Source organism: Lissotriton vulgaris, chromosome 7 (assembly GCF_964263255.1).
Source record: "Lissotriton vulgaris chromosome 7, aLisVul1.2, whole genome shotgun sequence".
Classification (NCBI taxonomy): domain Eukaryota; kingdom Metazoa; phylum Chordata; class Amphibia; order Caudata; family Salamandridae; genus Lissotriton; species Lissotriton vulgaris.
Window position 1 is genome coordinate 1396604508 of NC_141695.1, and position 22018 is coordinate 1396626525.

The window sequence follows — 22018 nt, forward strand, 5'->3', positions numbered from 1 at the left end:
TCAGTCAGTGATCCATCAGACAGTAATAGTCACTTTTCCATCAGATAGTTATTGTGCCAGTGAGAAAAGCCAATAACCATGTTATTTTGACAGTAAACAAACCCACATCAGTCTATAATTATGTTATTAAGCAGCTAGTTTTTGCAATATCATTTTGTAACTGGAAGGGTAGTATGACAAGTAGCTGGCCCTGCCGCTGTTCCTTTTGTACCTGAACTGTGGGGAACATTAAAAAAAAAAAACAAAAGTCTCTTACCCACTAAACTGGAAACTTCCAATATACAATTTTTATTAACAATTTTTGCTGTTGCCCTCAACAGTAATGCTCGACAGGTCGTGCTTCTATCAACGATCTACACTGTTGATCAACTTCTAATGATTGATTGACTCTATAATCAATTTTAATGAAGGGTAATGCCTTGGAATAGGAAGGAAATTACAACTTCCCAATTTATAAGCATGTATTCACTTCCTTGAAATTAGCAAATCGTACTCCAATACGTGTGCTCTTCATGTCATTTTCACTCCCTTGAGTAAGCTAGTTCCAGAACGAGGCCTGTAAAGCGGGTTATTTAAAGGAAGTGTAACCAGGTGGCCCCAGAAGGGAACTACATCCTCAGACTTCAGACCGGAAGCAAAGGGGGCTCCCTGCCATCTTCCTCCGATAGTCTTCTTCAAACCTCTCATTCTGGGCCACAGTGAAGTGGTTCTTCCAGTCGCCAGCAATGCCTTGAAGTGAAGCAAGTATGAAAACTTTATTGCATAATTAAAATAAAAACTTAGCAAGTTACAAAAGATAAAAGTGTTACGCATTAAAAAAAGATAAAACCCCAGTTCTTAGTAAAAGACCCACGTGCCCCCCTGTTTTCCAGAGTACACAATCGTAGTTTCCCTTTCGCCGACACGTTAAATATAACCCTTTGGGGCAATGGTGGTAGTGTCCAAGATTTGGAAGTGAAGCACAGAACTGGTTAAGCTCACTGTATGCAGCCTTAAATGCCCCCTTTTCTTGCAAACCTAGGTATGTGGACTGGCTTTGTGCTAACATTTACAGACAGTGCCTGACCTCTTAACCCGGAGCTCTCATGTGTTCACCTTATACTATGAAAACGAAAATCAGTCTTATACGTGCAAAGTGCATTATTCTACATAGTGCTTTCATTGTGGTTATGGTTCCAGGAAACCTTCTCCGTAGTAAAATAACCAATTAGGCACAGACGTGCTGGGTGCCAGACTCTGGAGGTTTATTCATATAAGGAAGGCAAACAAATAGTACCCAGAACTGAGGTAAACTACACAGGGAGAGAAATCAATCAATTGTGAAACGGCAAATAGAACATGTACAAAGCCCTGACATTTCCCTACTACAAGTAGTTCACCCAGACCATGATTTTTGCATGGCATCCTTGGATTTATAGTCCTGTTTATCCCAATATAACATGAATAATTCGATTCTCAGAATGTAAAGCACATATCCTGGACTGGAAGATCTAATTACACAGGGAGCTGAGAAAGATAGAGCTTCGGCACTGAACAGGTGGAAGGTCAGTTTTACACCGTCCACCCTAGCACCTCTCAAGTGTTGTTCTATGCCTAAAATTATTTTCTGGGTGGCCTGAAGCTGCTGCAATTGCTAGGGGACAGTATCTATGAAGAGGCCTGACAACATTTTTGTTAAACTAGGACACTTCCTTGGGCTGTGTACTTGCCCACCCGGATTTGTAGACTTTAGTGGTGTCTCTCAGCACATCCTCCACTTACAGCTTACACAAGGAATCAGCATGTCTGCTGACTCCTCTATGTACTATGCGCCTCACAAGTATGCACAGCGGACACAGAAAGATCTAAGGTAAGGACAGTCCAGTCCTTGGGGCCTTAAAATCTCTGGTCCTGGTTCATGGAGGGGGACCACTCTCTCTAGAGTCCTCCTGAAGGCATGACTGGCACTCATACATGGTCTCAGAAGGTGAATGCCCACTTGGCTTGGCAAAGTAAATGCTTGCAGTGCACCTCTATGGCATACATACACCCAGGAGATCCTACTCAAACCTCTGCAACAAGAAAAGCAATTGAACTCTGGAAATTGTTGTCGCTGCATGTATTGTGGAGTCAGATCAATAATATGTACATAACATGTATATATATTATGGAGACAGACAATAGGTAAAGAGATAGCTGGGGATGGTAAGGCCTAAGAAACACCTACATCATGAGAGGGCCACCCATCCCTGGCATGTGTGCAGGGCTAGACCATAACTGGGAAGCAACGAATCAATAATAGAACAGCAATCATAGACTGTTCTGTCAATAAATGACTCATTGGTTGATAGCCTGGTATTATAGGGCAGGCACTGCAGAGACAATGTCAGTCACTTATCATCTAATGGCTTATATGTGATTGACTCAGGCCAAGCCCTAGCAGCCGTTCAAATGCACTAGTATATTGTGAAAGTTTGGGCTGACTTGATGTGAAGTTCAGATTCCCACAGCACATTGCTCCTGGAGATATGTATAACTTTTTATGAGAGTTAGTGGAGTCAGTTGCACCTAGTTGAGAGCTCACCCCTTCTCTTTTTGGCTTTATGAGGGCACTCAGGCTGCTGGCCAGACAGACGGACACCTTTGTCACACAAATAGCTGTTTGTAGGCATTCCATAGCATTTATACGTCTCAAGACCAGATGGTGATGCCCCTTATTTGTAGTGGTGGAACAATTACCTTTTCTCATGAATGGTGAGATGTTTGTCTGAAAGAAAGGTGCAGAGTCGGTCTCATAATTGGTGAGGGGGTTGTCCTTCATAACTTCGAATGAGGTCTTTTTGACAATCTTCTCGAGCACATTCTCTTCCAGGTCCTTCCCCAGGAACTGCACTACCTTTTGGATTTCACGCTTTGGGTCCTGTGGTAGGAGAGGAAATTGGACTTAAGAAGGAGGAAGATATAACCAAAGTGGGTGAAAAAGAGGTTCAGGACTTTTTGGACATTCCGTGGAGTGTTTGGCTGTGAGAGGTGTGGATGGATCTTCTCTTACTTCTTTCATGTCCTCATAGAAGATGTACAGGATGGGGTGGTCCTTTCTCTTTTCCCACCAGCTATTCACATGATCATACCATGAGCCGTAGCCAACTGCAGATGTGAAAAATGAAAAGGAGACAGAGCAAATAAGTATGAATAAGTGGAAATGTGGGAGGCAAACCACAGCCAAAGGGGTTAAAGGGACGGGAACAGAGGAAAATAATGCTACAGTAGAGAAAATTGTGAAGGAAGGATTTTAAAATGAATGCATATGTAGGACTGATTCTGAGATTGTACTCTATAGTTATGGGTCACTCTTATGGCCTGATTTAGAGTTTGACAGATGGAATACTCTATCACAAACATGATGGCTATCCTGACAGGTGGGATACTCAATCACAAACATGATGGCTACCCTGAAAGATGGGATACTCCATCACAAACATGATGGCTATCCTGACAGTTGGGATACTCCATCACAAACATGATGGCTATCCTGACAGGTGGGATACTCAATCACAAACATGATGGCTACCCTGACAGGTGGGATACTCAATCACAAACATGATGGCTACCCTGAAAGATGGGATACTCCATCACAAACATGATGGCTATCCTGACAGTTGGGATACTCCATCACAAACATGATGGCTATCCTGACAGGTGGGATACTCAATCACAAACATGATGGCTACCCTGAAAGATGGGATACTCCATCACAAACATGATGGCTATCCTGACAGTTGGGATACTCCATCACAAACATGATGGCTATCCTGACAGATGGGATATTCTCTCACAAATGTGACTGCTATACTGACGTATGGGATACTTTATCACAAACATTATCAACATTCTGCCAGCCATATTATAAGTGCCATAGGATGTAATGTACTTGCAATAAGGTGGGTCAGATATTTGTGATGGGAGTATACCATTCGCCAAACTCTAACTCTGACCCTTATCCTGAGATTGCTAATAGTTTTGATTAACCCCCAGAAAATGTTGACAAAAACATACATGCACAAAGGTCTGGTACTAGAATACTTCTTGCAGGTTGGTTGGAGTTGGAGGGGAAAAGAATGCAATGGGACAGTAACACTTGTGTCCCTCATTCAGAGTTTGCATTTATTTCCTTAACTCTTCTATGAAAAGGAGTACACAGACCTACACCACACTGGATATGAAGGATGCCAACTGTCAAATCTGAATATATTTCGTCTAATAATTGTAACTGAAAATCAGAATATGATACAAAATAAAATATCATCACAAGTGGAACACTGAACAGATTGACAGTGATAATCAGCACAAGCCAAGTATATTGAAACATAACAATCTAAAAGCGGTTCCTCGGTGTTAGCTACAGGGACCGAAAATAGGGTCCAAAGAAGGCCTGGGGAGGAGAACTGAATAAATAACAAACAACCTCTTCTCTAGATCACAGGACCGCAACATCACAAAGATTTACAAAAACAGATATGATTCAAACGTGATCAATACTGTCTAGTCACCTGTGCAACAGAGTTTCTGACAGGCTTGACACAGATGTGCGACACAACTGGGCAGAGGACTGGAACATGTTGTGAGGGGTTCAAGCATTTGTATCCTGCAACCACTTGAGAAAGTCCTGGGCAGCTTCATGATGGATCCATAAGTGTATCTTATCACCAAGTCATATCCGCAGTTTGGCAGGGAACAGTAACAAAGAGCCAATACATAGGGAGAGATAATCTTTCTTTAGGGTTTGAAACTCATATTTGGTTAGCAGTGTGGTGCAGCCTAAGTCTGAAAACACAAGAATGTTTCCTGCATTAAATGTCACCTTACTTGATGCACTCAGTTGCCCAATTTCACCCAGTTTCAGAGAATGTATCAGCAAGTTCCCTCTAGCTAGTAACCGAACAGCTTTTTGAACTTATATGTTCATGTCAGAAGTTTCCTTAAGGACCTATGTTTGAAGGAAAAGCAGTACTATTATTTTTAGCACTTGTAACATCTACAAATGGGGGGCCACTGTGGAATCATATCTGAGAAGCTAATGCAGCGTTTTCGACAATGTGCACAACACAATGGCATTTGGGTGATACTTTATTAAATGTTGTAAACCCACATAGGTATTTTGGGACATGGATTCATAACCAGGGCACAAGTCCTAAAAAAAGAAGTGGGGGGACGCTCCAAGTTAGGTTGTGTCACCGGAAGTGACGTCACAACAGGAAGTGATGTCATGAAAGGTAGTCCCCTCTCATTACAGGTCTTTTCACTATGGCTCCTGTAACAAGCTTTATCTCACTCATGCTGGAGAGCCGAAGGTACCACATATTTGCCGGCTGTGGTAAGACTATCTCGGAAGGGTCAATGTGTAGAAGTAGACATGTCACAGCTTTCTCCTGCTCACCGTGACACTGCCCCCTCTGCCACGCCCGAGGCACGCCTCCTGTGCTGCCCTTGCAGCGTCACTCCACCCCTCTGTTCATAGCCTGAATCCTGCCTCTTGGTTCTCCGCTGGCACATTCTCCCCTCTCAAACGTTCTTCTGTTCTGTTCTTCTCTCGTGTGCCCTCTTTCCTCGTTCATCTGCTTCTCCCCTCTCTGCGCCATCTTCTTCTTCTCAATCATCCCTTGCTTTCATCCTGCCTCCGCCACTACTAATTGAAAGTTCAGCTTTTGGGAAGGGGGGGACGGTGTCCACCCGGTAAAAACCCGGTAAAATAAGTGGGGGGACGCCATCAACCCGTGTGGTAACCCGACTCGAGCCCTGTATATAACATGCCTTACAAAGTGGTATAGGATGCAGCTAATGGTCAGAGCTGCCGACCTTGGAACTGGGGATCCAATAGTCCGATTACAAAGTATTACTGACCGTCACCGACAGGCCGTTGGTGGCGGTCTGCCTGACATGCAGGGCCGCAGTCCAATCACCGATAACGATGCTGGAATTTGCAGTGCTGTGGGTGGGGGGAAAGACCACTGCCTCTGGCAGGATTGGAGATCCTGTAGGGGCAGCGCTCGGGCAGGTAAGCCCTGAATAGCAGTGGTGCCTGCGCAGGCTCCGCCTTCGGAGTTAAGATTTCCCTTTGTTTTTTCAAAGCGGTACGACCGCCATGAAAAAGCAGACAGAAAGCGAGTTTTGGGGGCCGCTAGTAGGGCTTCCGCACCCCATGGGCAGGGGCGGATTGGCAATGCGGGCATTCGGGCATCGGCCGAAGGGCCGGTGTCTCCGTGCCCTCTGTGGGCCGTTTTTTTTCCTCCCCTTTCCCAGCCGCACAGTGAAGCTGCTTTCATTTCTCGGTCTCTGTCTCCGTGCTCTCTGTGGACTAGGAAAGGGGAGGAAAAAAAACGGCCCACAGAGGGCACGGAGACAGAGACAGAGAAATGAATGCAACTTCACTGTGCAGCCGCAGTCACCCCCTGCTCTGCTAAGCAATCACGCTGAGGGTGGCTGGGGAGGGGGTGATTGTTTGAAAAAAAATCGGCCTCCCTGGGGGCCAGGTGTTGCGCAGGCCTTTGAGCCATTTTCACCTCGGCCAGCCTGGGGCCCACGCAGCACATAAACAATGTTAGTTTTAACACCTCGCCCACAGCCCTTCACATTCAGGGCATAGTGGGCGAGGATGAATGGGTCTCGCTGTGGGGGCCAGGTGATCTTTGCAACTTGCACCATCTTCACCTCAGCCTCCCCCTGGCTACCATCAATGACCCAGCAGCTGTGTTTTGTGCTCCCCTGCCTGGACATTGCCCTGAGGCCTGGAGGGCTGGGGAGGGCTGATTCATTTACTAATTACAGGGGCCTTACTGCTATTCATGTGCTCCTGAGCTGAAGGTCTGGTGAGGGCTGAGTAGGTTAGTAATAGCAGGGGCTTCGCTGCTTATTAGGTGCTCCTTCCCTGGAGGGCTCGAATAATTTTGTGACAGAAAGGGGCCTTGCTGTTTTTTTAGTTGCTCAGCATGGGGCCATTGTCACCTTGGCCCTGTGTCCTGTGCAAGAACAGTATCCTCTCACACACCTTTCATTCCTTGTCTGTGCCAAACAACTTAAGGATTTTGGGGGCCCTGGCCCAAACATATTTTTCGGCCCCTGTTTGGAACAGATTTGAATTTATAATCCAATTTCTGCTCTTTGGTGCCCTCTTTCAGGTGGTCACTGGACAGTGCACTACCATACTTGTCCAAATTCTTAATGTATTTACATCTAATATTCAAGGACATTGACATGTGTAACCAAATGGTGTTTCATGAAAGGGCACGACCGTTGAATGTGGGCCACGCCCCTTAATTGTGGGCCACGCCCCTTGAATGTGGGTCACTTTTTTCATCAGTGCCCGGGCCAAATTGTGATCCCAATCCGACCCTGCCCATGGGCCTCGGCTTATAGGGCCCGTGGGGGCACCCATGGTGCCCCCGAATCCTCCATGCACCATGTGCAAAGCACCTCATGGTGCAGAGATGTTTCTAAACATGCCTTTTGCATTGAGGCTTGTGCTGTGGCCCTTTTCTGGGCCACAGCACAAGCTTTAAAGCAAAAAGACATGTTTCCGACCGCCTACACGGCGGTTGGATCGTAATTCAAAGGTCGGGACTGCTACCTACTCATCGGGCGGTCCGAGCCTGATTGTAATTAGCCCCCAAGTTCGAGACGTGGTGTTGCTCAACATCTTTAGGATCCTAAAGCAAATCACAATCTGTCCATACTTATAAAAAAAATACAAGAAAGGTTCTTTGTGTAATGTAAAATGCACTTATGTAAAGCGTTCCAATACCTTTGGGTCGAGTTTGCGCTCTATGAAATTGCCAAAATTGAAATAAAATAATGACCACTGTAATACTGTAATGCCTTAAAGACCAAAGCAAATAAATTTGGATGTGCAAAGAGGCAAATTTACCACTGACCCCTCCAACAATGGCATTGTATATCTAGTGGTCTAGGTGTGAGTTGTTAGAGGCAATCTGTAGGGTTTTTTGTGAATTTATGATTTGCTCCAATGTATAAATAGTTTAAAAAAAAATTCTGAGGCTTATTAAACAATATTTGTTTGTTTTTGTATTTTGAGTCATCAATTTCATAGAACATTTTGTAACTTGGCGTGATGGTGCACTGAAAATGTTTCCACTTTTGGTAAACAGCACACTCTCCCAATGCATTGCTCATAACCGCACAATATGTCACAGATTTCATCACCAATTACATAATTAGTGGCATCATGTTACCACACCTTTGATCTCAAAAGTGACATTAATTACACTGCTATAGTGCATCACAAACTATGCTGTGTAAACTCAAAGATGGATTCACAAATTAAATCAATAAGGATTTCACTAATAGAGAAACATATTTTCATTACATGACGATGACAGACAGCAGTTTCACTCACCAGGAATGCTCAGCCAAGTAAACACTACAACTGGACTACAATATGTGAATCATGAATATTTTTATCGTTTTTAAAGGCAAAGAGGATCTATTTAGTTACCTCGTGTAATTAGGATCTGAATAATGTGCAACAAAAGTATAGTTCAATGCTTCTCTTAGACAGTACTTCAAAGTATTAAAGTTCCTCTTAAAATGTGAGTAAAATCTACAGAATACTTCTCTGTGGTGAACCTCAGTTTCCAAATACACCCTCAGGAAAACAAACAATATCCAACGTTTGCATACGTTCAGGAATCAAGGCCCTGGCTGCAGCAACAAAGTCATTTAATTGCTAGAATGACCTTATAAATCAAGAGGAAATTATAATGATGGCTGTCGCCATTTCTAAAACAATGGGAGAGTTCAGCATACTCAGGACAGCTGCCAGCCTTCCTTGCCCAGGAAACTCAGTGTGTGCAAGTTTGGAGTATTGTGACTTCTCGTTTGGTGATTGTCACAAGATATGTCAAAGATCACGAAATAACTCTCCCCTAAAACTCACCTGCTCAGTGGTAGAGCTTCTGCTTTGTCGTGATTCTTGTCATAAAATACACATACTCATGTCACAAACCAAACATGGATCAAAACGATTAGAAATCGGTTCCCATGATCCATCCTCAGCAACGAACCACCTCCAGTCTACTAAATATTGTAACAGTCTGCTAGTAATTTTTGCATTTAGATGCATGCCATATTCTTTTTCAGGATTCAGCTGAAACAACACAGGATTTAATGTTTGTGACAACAACAAGTACACATGGCATGAATGGTCATGGACTTTGGCAGATCATCTATAAGTGGATTCTGAGTCTGCTTAGTTGGAAAATAGATCAATAAATTTTGATTGTAACTTACCTTCCTCACCTCAGTTAAATAATTTGTTGCCAAATGGACTGATTGAGATAAACACAAATATAATGGTAATATTCTGGGATGATGCCCACAGATACAAAAGAAAGGCGACAGCACAGTAGGCTTGTATGATATGACAACAAATGCTTTTTTCACGCAGCCTTCACCAAACAAACGTCTTTACCACACAGAAGCCTGCAACAAACAGAAGCCATTACCACACAGAAGCCATTACCATGCAGAAGCCTTTACCATGCCGAAGCCGTTACCATGCAGAAGCCATTACCATGCTTGATAAGTATATTTAATGTAAGTGTGTGTGTGAATTTTGAATTTAATATTGGTTATTTTTTTCTTTTTCTGAGGGAACCTCCGATTCAACCAACCCACTTTTAAAAAATGTACTCCTAACCTTCCTTTACCACAACCCACCCATAAACCCTAAAATGAATGTTACATTCTTTTACCACTACCCAATCATAAAACGTGCATTCACCCTTACCCGTTCCCATTACCTAACCCAGCTCTCTAAATTTATCCGTAACTCACTTTACCACTATCCATCCCTGAAATGTAAAATTTCCCCTTCCAGATATGTGTTAAAAAGTGTATATATATGCCTCTGTTTTTCCATGCACTGATGGTGAGGAATCCTCTTGAGAGGTAGAATTGTAGGATTTATATATTACCTACTGGAGGTCGCCAGTATGTAGCTATAGTTAGGACCAAAGTTTCCAGAGGAAAAGCGTTTTTTGTTTTGCCAATAACTTTGGCGCCATTGACGAATCTCACAAAAGTTTCACAGCACTTCCCCTTTTTAGGTCTCGCCTAGCGTTGCAGTGTGCATGCGCTGCTTGCTTTGCGAGACATATTGTTAGAGGGGAGATTTCAGAAGGGGGCTCGAAGACCATCCCCTCATTTTCATTGGATGGCGTCATCGTTTATGGTAAACGGTGGCCTCAGATTGAAAATTAGGCTTCTTTGTCAATGCCCTTTTTCCTTTTGGGAAGGCCCATCTGGACTGGATCGTTTGCTTCACGGCTGTCGTGAAGCAATTTCTTATCTAAAGGAGGCGTGTTATATAAACAAGCCGTGAATCAAAGGATCCAGTACAGATGGGCCGTCCCAAAAGAAGACAGGGCGGTAACAAAGAAGCACTGACAAAACTAACTTTCAGAAGCTACCCCAATCAGCCTTTTGATAAGTGCGCGTTCGACTGGTCTGGTCACCTCTGCTAGTCTTCATCTCCTCTCTGCCTTCCCTGTCCGCCGTATCTCTTCTCATTTCTCATGCCTCAGGTCTTTCCCATCTCGCCCCTCTCGGTCACCTTTCGAATCACCCTCCTCCCGTCTGTTCCCTCTCCTCCGTCACTTGTCTGCCCTCCCTAAACATCAATGGTTCTGCTTTCCTCAACCTCTGTGTGCTCTCCCTCTTATGTCTGTTTCTCCTCCTCTACTCTCTCCCTCCCCTTCACCCTCGGCTCTCGCAGTGAGTGGAGGCAGCTGATGCCTTCAGTGAAAGCTAAAAACACACAGGCACGATTAGTCACACTCAGAAATCCCCTACGAAAGCACGGGTCTACGAGAAGCCTTCAGCGAGGGCTGGCTATGGTGCTGCCTGGGTGAAGGTGGGGGGAGACAGTGGGGACGACGGCAGAGGCATAATCCAAATTTACGTGGCTTGTCCTGTGATTTACATAAGACGTATTATCAGGCTTTGGCTCGTGCACATGCTCTAAGATCAGAGCCAGACCTTTGGCTCAGCTCCGCCTCGGCTCTCCTTGTTATTGTGTTGGCTCGCCTACCCCAACTTGATCGGAGACACAAGGGATCGAGAAAGTTCTCTGGATTCACTTCTTCCACGTGACAACCATTAACCTTTCCACGCCCCCAACAGTGTGCTAACCTCTTCTTGTGTTCTCAGCCATTCTCCTCAATGTTTGTCTATAAGAGCATGTGATCACCCCAACACATGGCAACACACGCACAGCTTCAGTTGTGCTGCAAACGTGTAATCACATAGTGCAACACCTTGGTCTAAGGATTCTCCTGAGCCAGACATAGCTGGAGCCCGGAGCGTCGCTGCCATTACCTGATCCAGACCGCACTTAATACGCACTGCATTTACAACCTTACAGGTCGAAGTGAAGAGAAGTCAGCAGGAGCGCAGGGGCGGGAGTAAAAGGTGAGGGTGTCGATATGGGGTGATCACTATATTGCATTAGAACACCTGTTCTGTTTCACCATCTGCTCTTCGCATGCATGCATCTGTAAACATCTGTAAAATCTGTAAACATCAGTAAAAACTGAAAACTGTGAGCCTTACTTATGTTATAACAAACAATGGGATACTGCGGTTACTGTATACAATCAGTGCTATTCACATTGCAAATACCAATGACTTTTATTTTTGTTGGCACTGTAAATAGGAATGCCTTTTATTTAAGTTTTAAAATCAAAAACAAAAATAAAAGGCATTGTTATTTGCAATGTGAATAGCTCCAACTCGCGTAAATGCAAGACCTATTCTATTGATATGAAATACCACTGGTGCACGGGACCCTTCATTTTGTGACAAGCAATGTCTGCTTTCAGGTGAAGTTGCTGTCCTTTCAGTATTCTGAGGTGCTTTCATTTGCGCCAGTCGATGTGTTTGCTCTTTGGCCTAATATATATCCAAAGCGCCCTTTCTGTTGGTATAGATGGTGAGGTTCTTTGCATTTTTTAAGCTAATAGTATTGTAAATACAAATGCCTTGTATTTATGTTTTAATACCCAAAACATAAATAGAAGGTATTGTCATTTACAATGCCAATAGCACAAAATCGTGTGAATGCGAGACCTATTGCATTGCAAATGCTTGTTGGTTCAGGTGCTGTGTTGAAAGTTTCAGGGTGATCCATCAAGTGCGGGGGGGGGAGAGGGGGGTCCCAAAATACATTTGCCCCATGTTAAGTCTATTTACACCAAATTTGGCAGATAGATAAATGTTGGCCTAGAAAGTATGCTTTATATGATTTGGTGTAATTCCATTCAGTAGTTTTCGAGATATCCATCTTTAAAAAATATAGATACCTGGGGACGCGAGTCCTTGCAGTGGACTCAGTAATCCTACTAAAATTTGATTCGCTGCCAACACTTCAACCAGGAAGTGTTGGCAGCCATCTTGGGACTCGGCTTGAAGCCAAGTCCCAGAAAAACAAAAAAAACAAGAAAAGGGGGAGGGTAGGAATACCCTGACACCCCCCCCATGCCAGATATGATGGGGGATCCCTCAGGGACCCCGCAAAGGGGAGGACAGCAGCTTGCTTTTTATTTTGACCTGGATTAGCAGGTGCATCCGTTAATCATCGGAAAAATAAAAAATAAAAAAAGCAAGGGTGGGTCAGGTCCTAGGGCCATATGGTAAAAATAAGAGGTGGGCGCACGGGCCCCCCACCAAGGGCTATTCAAAGGCACAGGGACCGCCACCTCCCAGGGGCAGTATCATTAATATATGTGGGGGAGCAGCTCCCTCTCTGGCCTAGGGACTGCCACCACCCTGGGGCACAAATGTAATTAAAATATATTGCGGGGGAGGCCTTATGGCCTCCCCCACAGCCCAGGGGACCGCTACCTTCCTGGGGCAGTAATTTAATTATATACAAGGGAGCTTGCGGCTCCCCTGCTGCTCCAGGGACCAGCACCTCCCCGGGGCACTGTTGTATATAAATGCATGATGGGGCCAGCGGCTCCCGCTGCCCAGGGGTCCACCACCTACCCGGGGCACATATATTACATCATTTAAATAAACAAAACAATACGGGGGCCCTGCTTCCTCCCCCCCCCACCTCCTGGTAGGTGCACTGGTCCCACAATGCCATAGCAAACAGTATGCTCCTCTTTGAGCAAGCAAGAGCATTTTGATCTTGCTTGCTGAAAGTGGAGCACACTTTCCTTTTACAAACAGAGAGCTACATGTCAGCAGCTCCCTGTACGTAAAAGCAATACCAGCTTCTGCAGGAGGCAGGGAGCCAGCAGGGACCTTCAAGCTTCCCCCACGATCCCCAACGCAGTGGCCATGCCCCAGAGGATGGGGTCCTGAAAATGGACCGGGAGGCGGGCCACCCTCCCTCTAAAGAAAATTATATAACAAAAAAGAAAAGGCCCGGCCCCGGAGGATGGGGTCCTTGGGGCCGAAAGCAGTCTGGGAAGAAGGGCCATTTGAGATGTCATCAGTGATGCCACGGACCATGTCATGAGTGATGTAATATGTGAGGCCATAAGGAGTGCATTGCGGGGGAGCAAGTTATAGTTAGATCTTTAACCATAATGTTGTAGATGATTCTAGGACTCTAGTAAATATTCCCGATTTCATGCCCTTATGTGGTTATATCAAATCATACCCTCATATAGGCATAAGAATCATACCCATATTAAGACATAGCCAATGCAGTCCAAATACGGCAAGGCTACTTCCATAGACTCCTAGAAAGCACAACGCGTTCTTAAACAAACCAAGCCTCCAGCAGCCCGGGAATTCCCCCTGCTTCTGTATTGATTTGTCCTAGACCTCCTGGAGTCCTGAAAGAACTGCGAGTTCTTAGTGACGTCTTATGTCCAACCTTACGTCAAACTCGGCACCTTCCAGGTATAAATATACCAGCATCTGCCTTAAGCAACACACAGTGATTTGGAGCAGATCGGCTATCTACTTGCCCGACGCCCTGCTGATGCGAGTGCCGAAGGAAGCCGACCCGCCCTGCTGACGCACTGAGAGAGACGCTGTCTTTTCTCCTGCCGAGAAATCCAGCTCCAGTATTTCCCGGTCACCCTTGCGGGTTGCTGGGAGATCGAGTCCTGAGAAAGAGATACAAGACCTCCTTCATTCTATAACCAAGGTACGGAGCTGATTAGACCCACAGAGAATTCTTGATTCAGATTCTTGGCAAAAAACTGTAACTCATCTACTCCTTCCCTGTACTAGGCTTAGGTTAGGTACACTGGGGTAGGGGTATCTTAGAAACACCAGTTGAGTACGTTTAGTCATTATTTTATGATTGTATGTATTTTATCAATTTTAAGTATCATGGCTTAGAAACCATATAAATGCTTTTACAGTATTATTTCATATTACTCATTTTACTGTACGCACTTTACTTTATGACAAGTATTGCAATTGTGGCAATTCACTTCTCTTGCATCAGAAAGTAGACTGCTCAATAAATAACCTTTTTATTGAAAACGCCCATCTGTCTATTTCTCTGCACTCCTGGTGAAACCAAGCATGCACGATTGACTGAATGAAATAGCTATCTATTGTTTCAGCGACTCTGGAAATATACTCCTTATTCTGGGGGAGCAAAGTTGTCATGTTTATGCGGTTGTCAGAAACTAATCCCTTCTTGTCTAATCAGGAAAGTTAACACCTTCTTGTTTACTCGAGAAAGTTTCTAGTGACCTCTGAGCTAGCTGGCATTTCATAATTAAGTCTAACATATTCAATAGAGACCTAGTCGACCTCAGTCCTACGTCTACACTATTGTTTATGTTATTCCAATGCGCAGAGCCTATTGGGAATATAGGAACTATACTACATGGCGCCCAACGTTTGGTAAGGCCATAATTTAACGCTAGATACTAGAGTAACTCAGTCGTGCTTTTTCACACAGACCCCTTTTTTCCTTAAAAACTCCAATAGAGGTCTGGAGTGGGTAAAAAGTTAATATCCGCCAGAACTTAGTAGGAAGAGATTCCTATGTATTAGTTCTTGGTTTAGTCAACGTTGAAGGATACAGTGTTCCAAAATATTGTGCACCTAATCTTTATTTCCTTGAAACTTGCTCTGCAAACTTTCATTAAACAATGTCAACTAACGGCGACAACAACGAAATCGGTGGAGCTGAAGTAGATGCAAATCAACCGGGTTTTGACGTTACAGGGTTTAATGAAAATGACCTGGATGCGAAAAACATCCCGGTAAATGTAAGGAAAAGTGTAACTATAAAACGTATAGAAAATGGTGTATCATCGAGAAGTGGTACAGTCATATTTGTTGTTGAGGCACATGAATGTCGGCAGACAGAGGTATTCTATTCTTGGATACATTTTTCAGCAGCAAATGCTGTAACGCACGAGTTCCACTAATACAAAGCAGGGGAACCTCCAGAGGAATACACCCCTTTCGAGGATGTTGAAATTCCACTAACTTACCAAGAGCATGAGCTCTGGTTCAATGGCGCCCTAAAACATCAAAATCACAATTCCAGGCTCGTCCACTAGGTAGACCAGGAGCCACATGGCCGATTCTAGCCAGCTATACACCACATCATGACATTGAAACATTGTTAGACAGAGAACTTTTAGTTCAACTAAAACAATTAATTAAAATACATAGACAATTGGTACAATATGTCAGGCGGACTTTAACAGTCCAACCTGCTGTAAAAATTCCACAGCACACCCCTCACCAGGGGAACACTAATAAAATTACACCACAGACTATACAATCAGTCATTGGTAAATTACCCGCAAAACGGGAACAAATTATGTTCTGGTTAGCTCAAAAAATTACTCAAATAGAGGTAGTATTTCCTGATACTACCCCTCACGAAAAACACAGAATTCTGACAATCTGCCTACCAATGTGGAGGACTGTGACACTTGGGGAACAGTCTTTGCTTCAATCTACACAAAAACACATGGTGTTCCGTCTATGACGGTTATACCAGACGTACTAAGACAGATTCAAAATGAATACGGTCCAGAGCCTGCTTTAAATCTAGGTATGAAATTACTGAAAGACTTTAAGCAAGTCTCGGCTATACTACTAGCCAACATAAAAGGAGAAGCAGCATCCATGGCGATCCGCCAGAAATTAAAAGAAACAGATATAGCAGAACAACCTTTTGAACTTGCCAGAATAATTGAAAAATCCTATGAAGAATTAGGTAGAGACAGTTTGGGTGGGAAACCACTAAAACCACAACTAACAGAAAATCCTGAAAAGACTTTCATTAAAAATAATTTAATAACTCAAAAGAAGAAGTGGGAGGGTAATAAGCAAACCACTCCCAGAGAAAAACAGTTTCAGACCAGAGGAAGGTCTCCCCAACGGAGAGATAGGTCTCCAGACAGGGGGGGTAGGTCTCCCCAATGGGAGCCCTCTGAAAAAAGATATAACCTTAGAAATAGGGAAAATTTGAGAAAACCTGACAGATGTCAAGATATTGATACACGTCCCTCTCGATCTTTTCAGACTTCCTCACAGAAATCGGAAAGAAGAGGACGGTCAGAACATAAAGAAGAGCGTGTCAAGTCCAAAGACAAAGAACCTGCTCATCAAAGTAAAAAATTACAGTTTCCCAAAAAGAAGGTAGCCAGTATTAAAGTAAAACATGCCGAGGATTCTGAGGACACAACTCAAGAACGGAGAATGGGCCCAGACAATGCTAGACATTGATGCGATCCTCTGCGACGCACAGCCTTCTGACTCAAATGTGTATAAACGCGGCAAAAAGACTTAAGAAATTGGATACAGCTATTCCACACGGGCTGTTTAGGTAAGCCCGAACCCACACACGATGTCCGAATAAGTTTTTTTGAAATCGTGGTTGTTTAATTAACACTCGTCCCCCTGTCCACAGACATTGCTTGCTGGACACTCGGGACTGATTTGGATACAGTCACGCATCCTTGGCACCCAGGTGCTTTTTATCACCACTTCGACCTAAGTGGGAAGATATTAAGACTAAAGAAATAGGATGCAGCCAATCCATACGGGTTGTTTAGGTAAGTCCGAACCCACACATGAGGTTCAGAACTTTGGTTTTAAATTGTGGTTATTTAATTAACATTCGTCCCCCTGTCCACAGATACACCTTTTTGGACACTTGGGACTGATTTGGACACAGTCACGTACCCTTGGCACCTAGGTGGTTTTTACCCACAACATCGATCCAAGTGGATAAAAATGAGATATTAAGAAATTGGATACAGCCAATCCATACGGGCTGTTTAGGTAAGCCCTGAACCCACACACGATGTTTGAATTGTTGTCTCAAAATCGTGGTTGCTTAATTAATACTCGTCCCCCTTCTGGACACACGGGACTCATTCAGTCATGCCCCTTGCTCTTTCTGAGCAAGTACGTGTTCTCTGTTACAATTCAGTTAGGGATCCAACCTTGTAGAAATGCACGGCCATCCCATTTTGGAAATTAACTTTGGACCCACGCTATGACATAATTTCCTTTTCCCTTTTTAATCTATCCAAGTGATGTCATGTTAAGTCATTCATCCCCGTAAAGGCCCATTCCTCTTTCTAAAAACAAAATATTCATTGGACCGCTTTGGTTTTCCCCTGGCCGAGTCAGGAATCTGGCGTTTGTGTTTGTCAGCTTAAATACGACAAAGTAAGATACCAATTATAGGTAATGTATAAACTGTTAGAAATTGTTCAAATCTGTATCAATGTTTTGATTTATTTCTCTGTTTCAAAGGTGTAACACTTATAATAAGTACACGATTTGCATTTTTGCCTCTAAATAACCATGGTAACAGTACTAGTGATGTGGTTGCCGCTCACTACGGTAACTTGACATTGAGTGTTTACCCCTCAATTTATACTTTGTATTCTTCTTACGTTTTTAGATACTGTAGTGCACCCCTGTTGTTTACCCTGTCCTGATGAAGACCCCGATGTAAGGCATCTAATACGCCTACCAATGTAGCGTGGGGTCGAAACGTCGACGGCTACTTCATTTTTTGTTCAGTTGACACGTCCATATTAAGCTGAATACCTCTATGTCAACAGAAATTGTTTAAAATATTTGGGGATATGTTATGATCCCGTGTTTCGGCTCAGGGATCTGAAGCCTTGAAACTGTATTGCATTGGGAATTAATTTCGAAATATATAAGTTGTCTCCAACTTTATTCCTTCACTGTCTTTTCCCTTCACAGCATCACGCTATCCCACTCCCATTTTCTTTCTTGGGGCACTTTTATTTACCAAATATTATGGTTCATTCATTGTGATCAATTGACAGTGTTTGTGTATATACTAATTTGGTTCCTTTATAATAAAATAAGTAAACTTATAAAATTCCACAGGGACCCCTTTTTTCATACACCAATGCTAGACAGCGCAGCAGAAGTGACCATAGCTCGCAAGATCCTGATGAATCTTCTGGAGACAGTGGACACGAATGAATACATTCAAGTGGAAACTGCAGATACCAGAGTTAGCATGCCCCATAAATTATATGAAATAACATTACGTAAAGAGGGGGACAAAACTAGGAAAATAAAGGTTATGATATCCTTCTAGCAGAAAAGGACTGGCCACCAGAGTTTGTCAGGGAGTGCCCACATGGCAAAGAAATGATTATGCCTGCCTTCTCAAATTACATTCCAAGTCATAAAAAATACACATATGCTAGAAAATGGGCAGTGGCCCAAGCTCCTGCATTATATAAAAAATCATGTAGGATGGGATGAGGATTCTCCTCACCATAAAATCCAGTCAAAAAATCAACCTACTGCACAGAGACAGTATCCTGCTAAGCAAGAAGCTAAAAAACAAGTCAGGGAGATCTTAGATCAACTCGAGTACCAAGGGGTGATTGAAACATGCAGCTCACAAATGAACAATCCTTTGTTTCCTGTATCCAAACCAGACAATTCATATAGTCTAGTATTGGACTACAGACACTTAAACTCCTGTTGCAAAACATTTGCAGTACAAAATTCACACAGTGCAGCACTGATGAATAACATCGTGCGCAAAAAATATAAAACGACATTAGATATTTCAAATGGTTTCTTCTGTCAAAACATTGCACCTGAAAGCAGGTATTTGACCGCATTCTCCAGTATGAGGGCCCAAAAGCAATTTTGTCGTCTCCCACAGGGATTCAAGAATAGCCCAGGATTATTTTCAGCCAGAGTAACAGAGTTACTACAAATGTATGATGATGAGGCATTATCCTATGTCGACGATATCTATCTAACAGACGATGACCTGGAGACACACTTGAAAAGAGTGAACACCATAATACTTGGGTTCGCATCTGAAGGGTACAAATTTAACTTTAAAAAGTCACAAATTGCCCACCTCACTGTCCTATTTTTAGGATATGAGTTATCAAGTGAAGGCAAAAGCCTAGCAGACAACTTCTTAGAGAAGTGTGCAGTACTCCAAGCTCCAAAAACGCTGAAAAACTAACAATAAATTCTAGGTTTCCTGAATTTCGGAAGAACTTACATTCTAAATTATGCAGAGAGGGTTAAACCGCTATACGAACTAATAAAACCTGATTTTAAAGCAATTAATTGGACTCAAAAACACAGAAATCTTACGATCATTACAAACAGACATGTTAACTAAAACAAAACTGCAAACACACGTAAACGAACGCAACCTTGTAATCCGAGTCATCCCAGGAAGATGCGGATTTACGTACCTAACCTCTAATGAGGGAGAAACGGTACCAATAGCTTACAAATCACACTTGTACACACAAGCTGAAATGAAATTCAGTTCCACTGAAAAGATTCTAACTGCGGTACAAACTGCTGTAGCAAAAGAAAGAGCCCTGGCACAAGGTAAACGGATAATAATCGGTACACCAATACCTGCCCTAGAAGCAGTAACAAGAGCAAGCATTTAGAATGCTAAAGCCTTACATCCGAGATGGATACAATGGGTTAATTCTCTTGCTGAATCAGACGTAGTATACGAATTTGATCCTAACTTAAAAACGCAAGAATTTCTCCAATACGAATACGAATGTCCTCTGCCAACTGAAATTCTACCTCTGGAACAGTACACCTGTGTAATCTACACAGACAGATTTGCACAACACTACGTTGTGGATAAAATAGCATATAGTGCTGCGTGCGCGATTGTAAAAGGTCGCTGGCGCATAGGTAAATTTAGACCGTTAATCACTAAAACTGAATCGTTCAGAAACTGTACAGCTCAGCGAGCTGAACTACATGCTTTTAAGATGGCGCTTGAAAATGCAGATCGCGAATTCCCCACACTAATAGTGTGAGATTCGCATTACTGTGTTGAATCTTACAATAATTCCATGCAGACCTGGATTGAAAATGGTTACAAAGATGAAAGAGGTTGCACAATAAAGCATAAAAAGCTTTGGGAACAAGTAGTTCTTTTACAGAAAGAACTACGAAAGACTCACGTGATACATAAGCAGAGTCTTCAGCGTGATGGTGTTCACGTTGCAGGGAATTCATTGGCTAATAAAGCCACAGCGGCAGCTGGTTAACCGGCTTCCATAGCTACAAAAAAGCGTTCTAAAATGGTGAAACGCTACTTGCAGTAAAAGCCTCTATGGAAGGCAATTATGCAGCGTTACCTCTGAATTATCCACTCGGAAATACATACATAATCGATGCGAACTCCGTTCCTTTTGCTCAAATCCCTGGAGTGGGGGATAGAGTAATTCCAAACACGAACCGGAGAGTCTTCTTGATTCAAGAAGCACACATGGGAATGGGTCTGAGGCACCAAGAGATCCTGAAATCTCTAATAGAATTGCAATCAAGATACTGGTATGCGGGAATGAGCGTGCAAGTTTATAACTTTGCAATGGATTGTCAGGACTGCAATAGAGATCGCAGTTATGAACCGGACCAGATATCTGATTCTAGCACAGTAAGACCAGCCCAGACACCTCTATTAGACAGCATTAGACTATCTACACGCAGGCATCCGACCGGACAAATACGATCCCATAAATATTAATACGAGATTCATTTGGATGTGGCCCCAGCGCTCGCCTGACGCCAGAACTGTTATAAAAGATTTGCGAGTCTTTATCGGCACATACGCAATTGGCATGCTACATTCTGGCCAGGGTCCTGCGTTTAGCTCTCGAGCTTACAAGTAGGCCATGACCAGCTTGGGCATTGCATTGCGGTACTTTAGTCCATTCCATCCTGAGGGAAATGCGGTAGTGGAAAGGAAAAACCGTGACATAAAGCAATCTATAACAGCGAGGGTATTAGGTTCGGGTGATGGGTGGGTCAAACATCTAATAAGTGTCCAACGTAGTCTTAATAATCTGCCAAGAAATTCTCTGGGGGGGGAATCACTCCGTATGAACTTTTATTTGGTACAAAAATGATAATCGAAGATCTCGATTGTCAGACTTCAGTGGTGGAACAAAAAGCTTTTGATATCAAAGATCGTTTGGCTGTTTTACAAGACTTGAATGAAACGAGAAGAAGTCTGAGTAACACAAAGCTAAAGCCAACGGCCACTGAAGAGAAACCACCTGTCCCAGCAGAACCTGTCTGGATTCCAAAAATTGGGGATCTGGTCAGAGAAAAGATCGCGGTGAAGAAGGAATTTGGGCCTTCTTACAGAAAAGCAGTACCTGTCTTAGCTATCAGCGGAACAAGATCAGTCGTACTACCGCCCCTTGCTGGTAAAAAGGAGAACAGAGTTGTATCAATCGACCTGGTAAAACCACAACTATGTGGCCAATAATAAGTAGTAGGCCCAGTGGACTCCCAAGAAGTAGCAGAAGACCAAACCTTGATACAATCCAAGAGGTTAAAACCGAGAGACTAATCACATTTGATAAACCTGCAGTGAATAAAAAAGGACTATGCAACAAAGCCATGGAACTTGTGCCTCTTGAAACCCAAATTGCAACAGTTCGTCAAGAAACACCTGTCTACAATGATGTAGCCTCAGACTATACCAATATGAAAAAGGAAGAAGCAACTA

At 43.3% G+C, this 22018-nt stretch overlaps 1 protein-coding gene across 2 annotated transcripts in view; it reads right to left on the bottom strand.

Moving 5' to 3' along the window:
* Positions 1–267: 267 nt before the first annotated feature.
* Positions 268–22018, bottom strand: part of LOC147705710 (sulfotransferase 1B1-like) — a 400304-nt gene continuing 378553 nt past the window's right edge. For both annotated transcript variants that reach the window (XM_086932137.1, XM_086932139.1), the window contains 3 exons: positions 3032–3126; positions 2719–2899; positions 268–729 (listed from right to left, as the gene is read on the bottom strand). In XM_086932137.1, coding sequence (XP_086788263.1) covers positions 617–729; positions 2719–2899; positions 3032–3126 — 389 coding nt within the window. In that variant the 3' untranslated portion in view covers positions 268–616. The remainder of the gene's footprint in view (positions 730–2718; positions 2900–3031; positions 3127–22018) is intronic.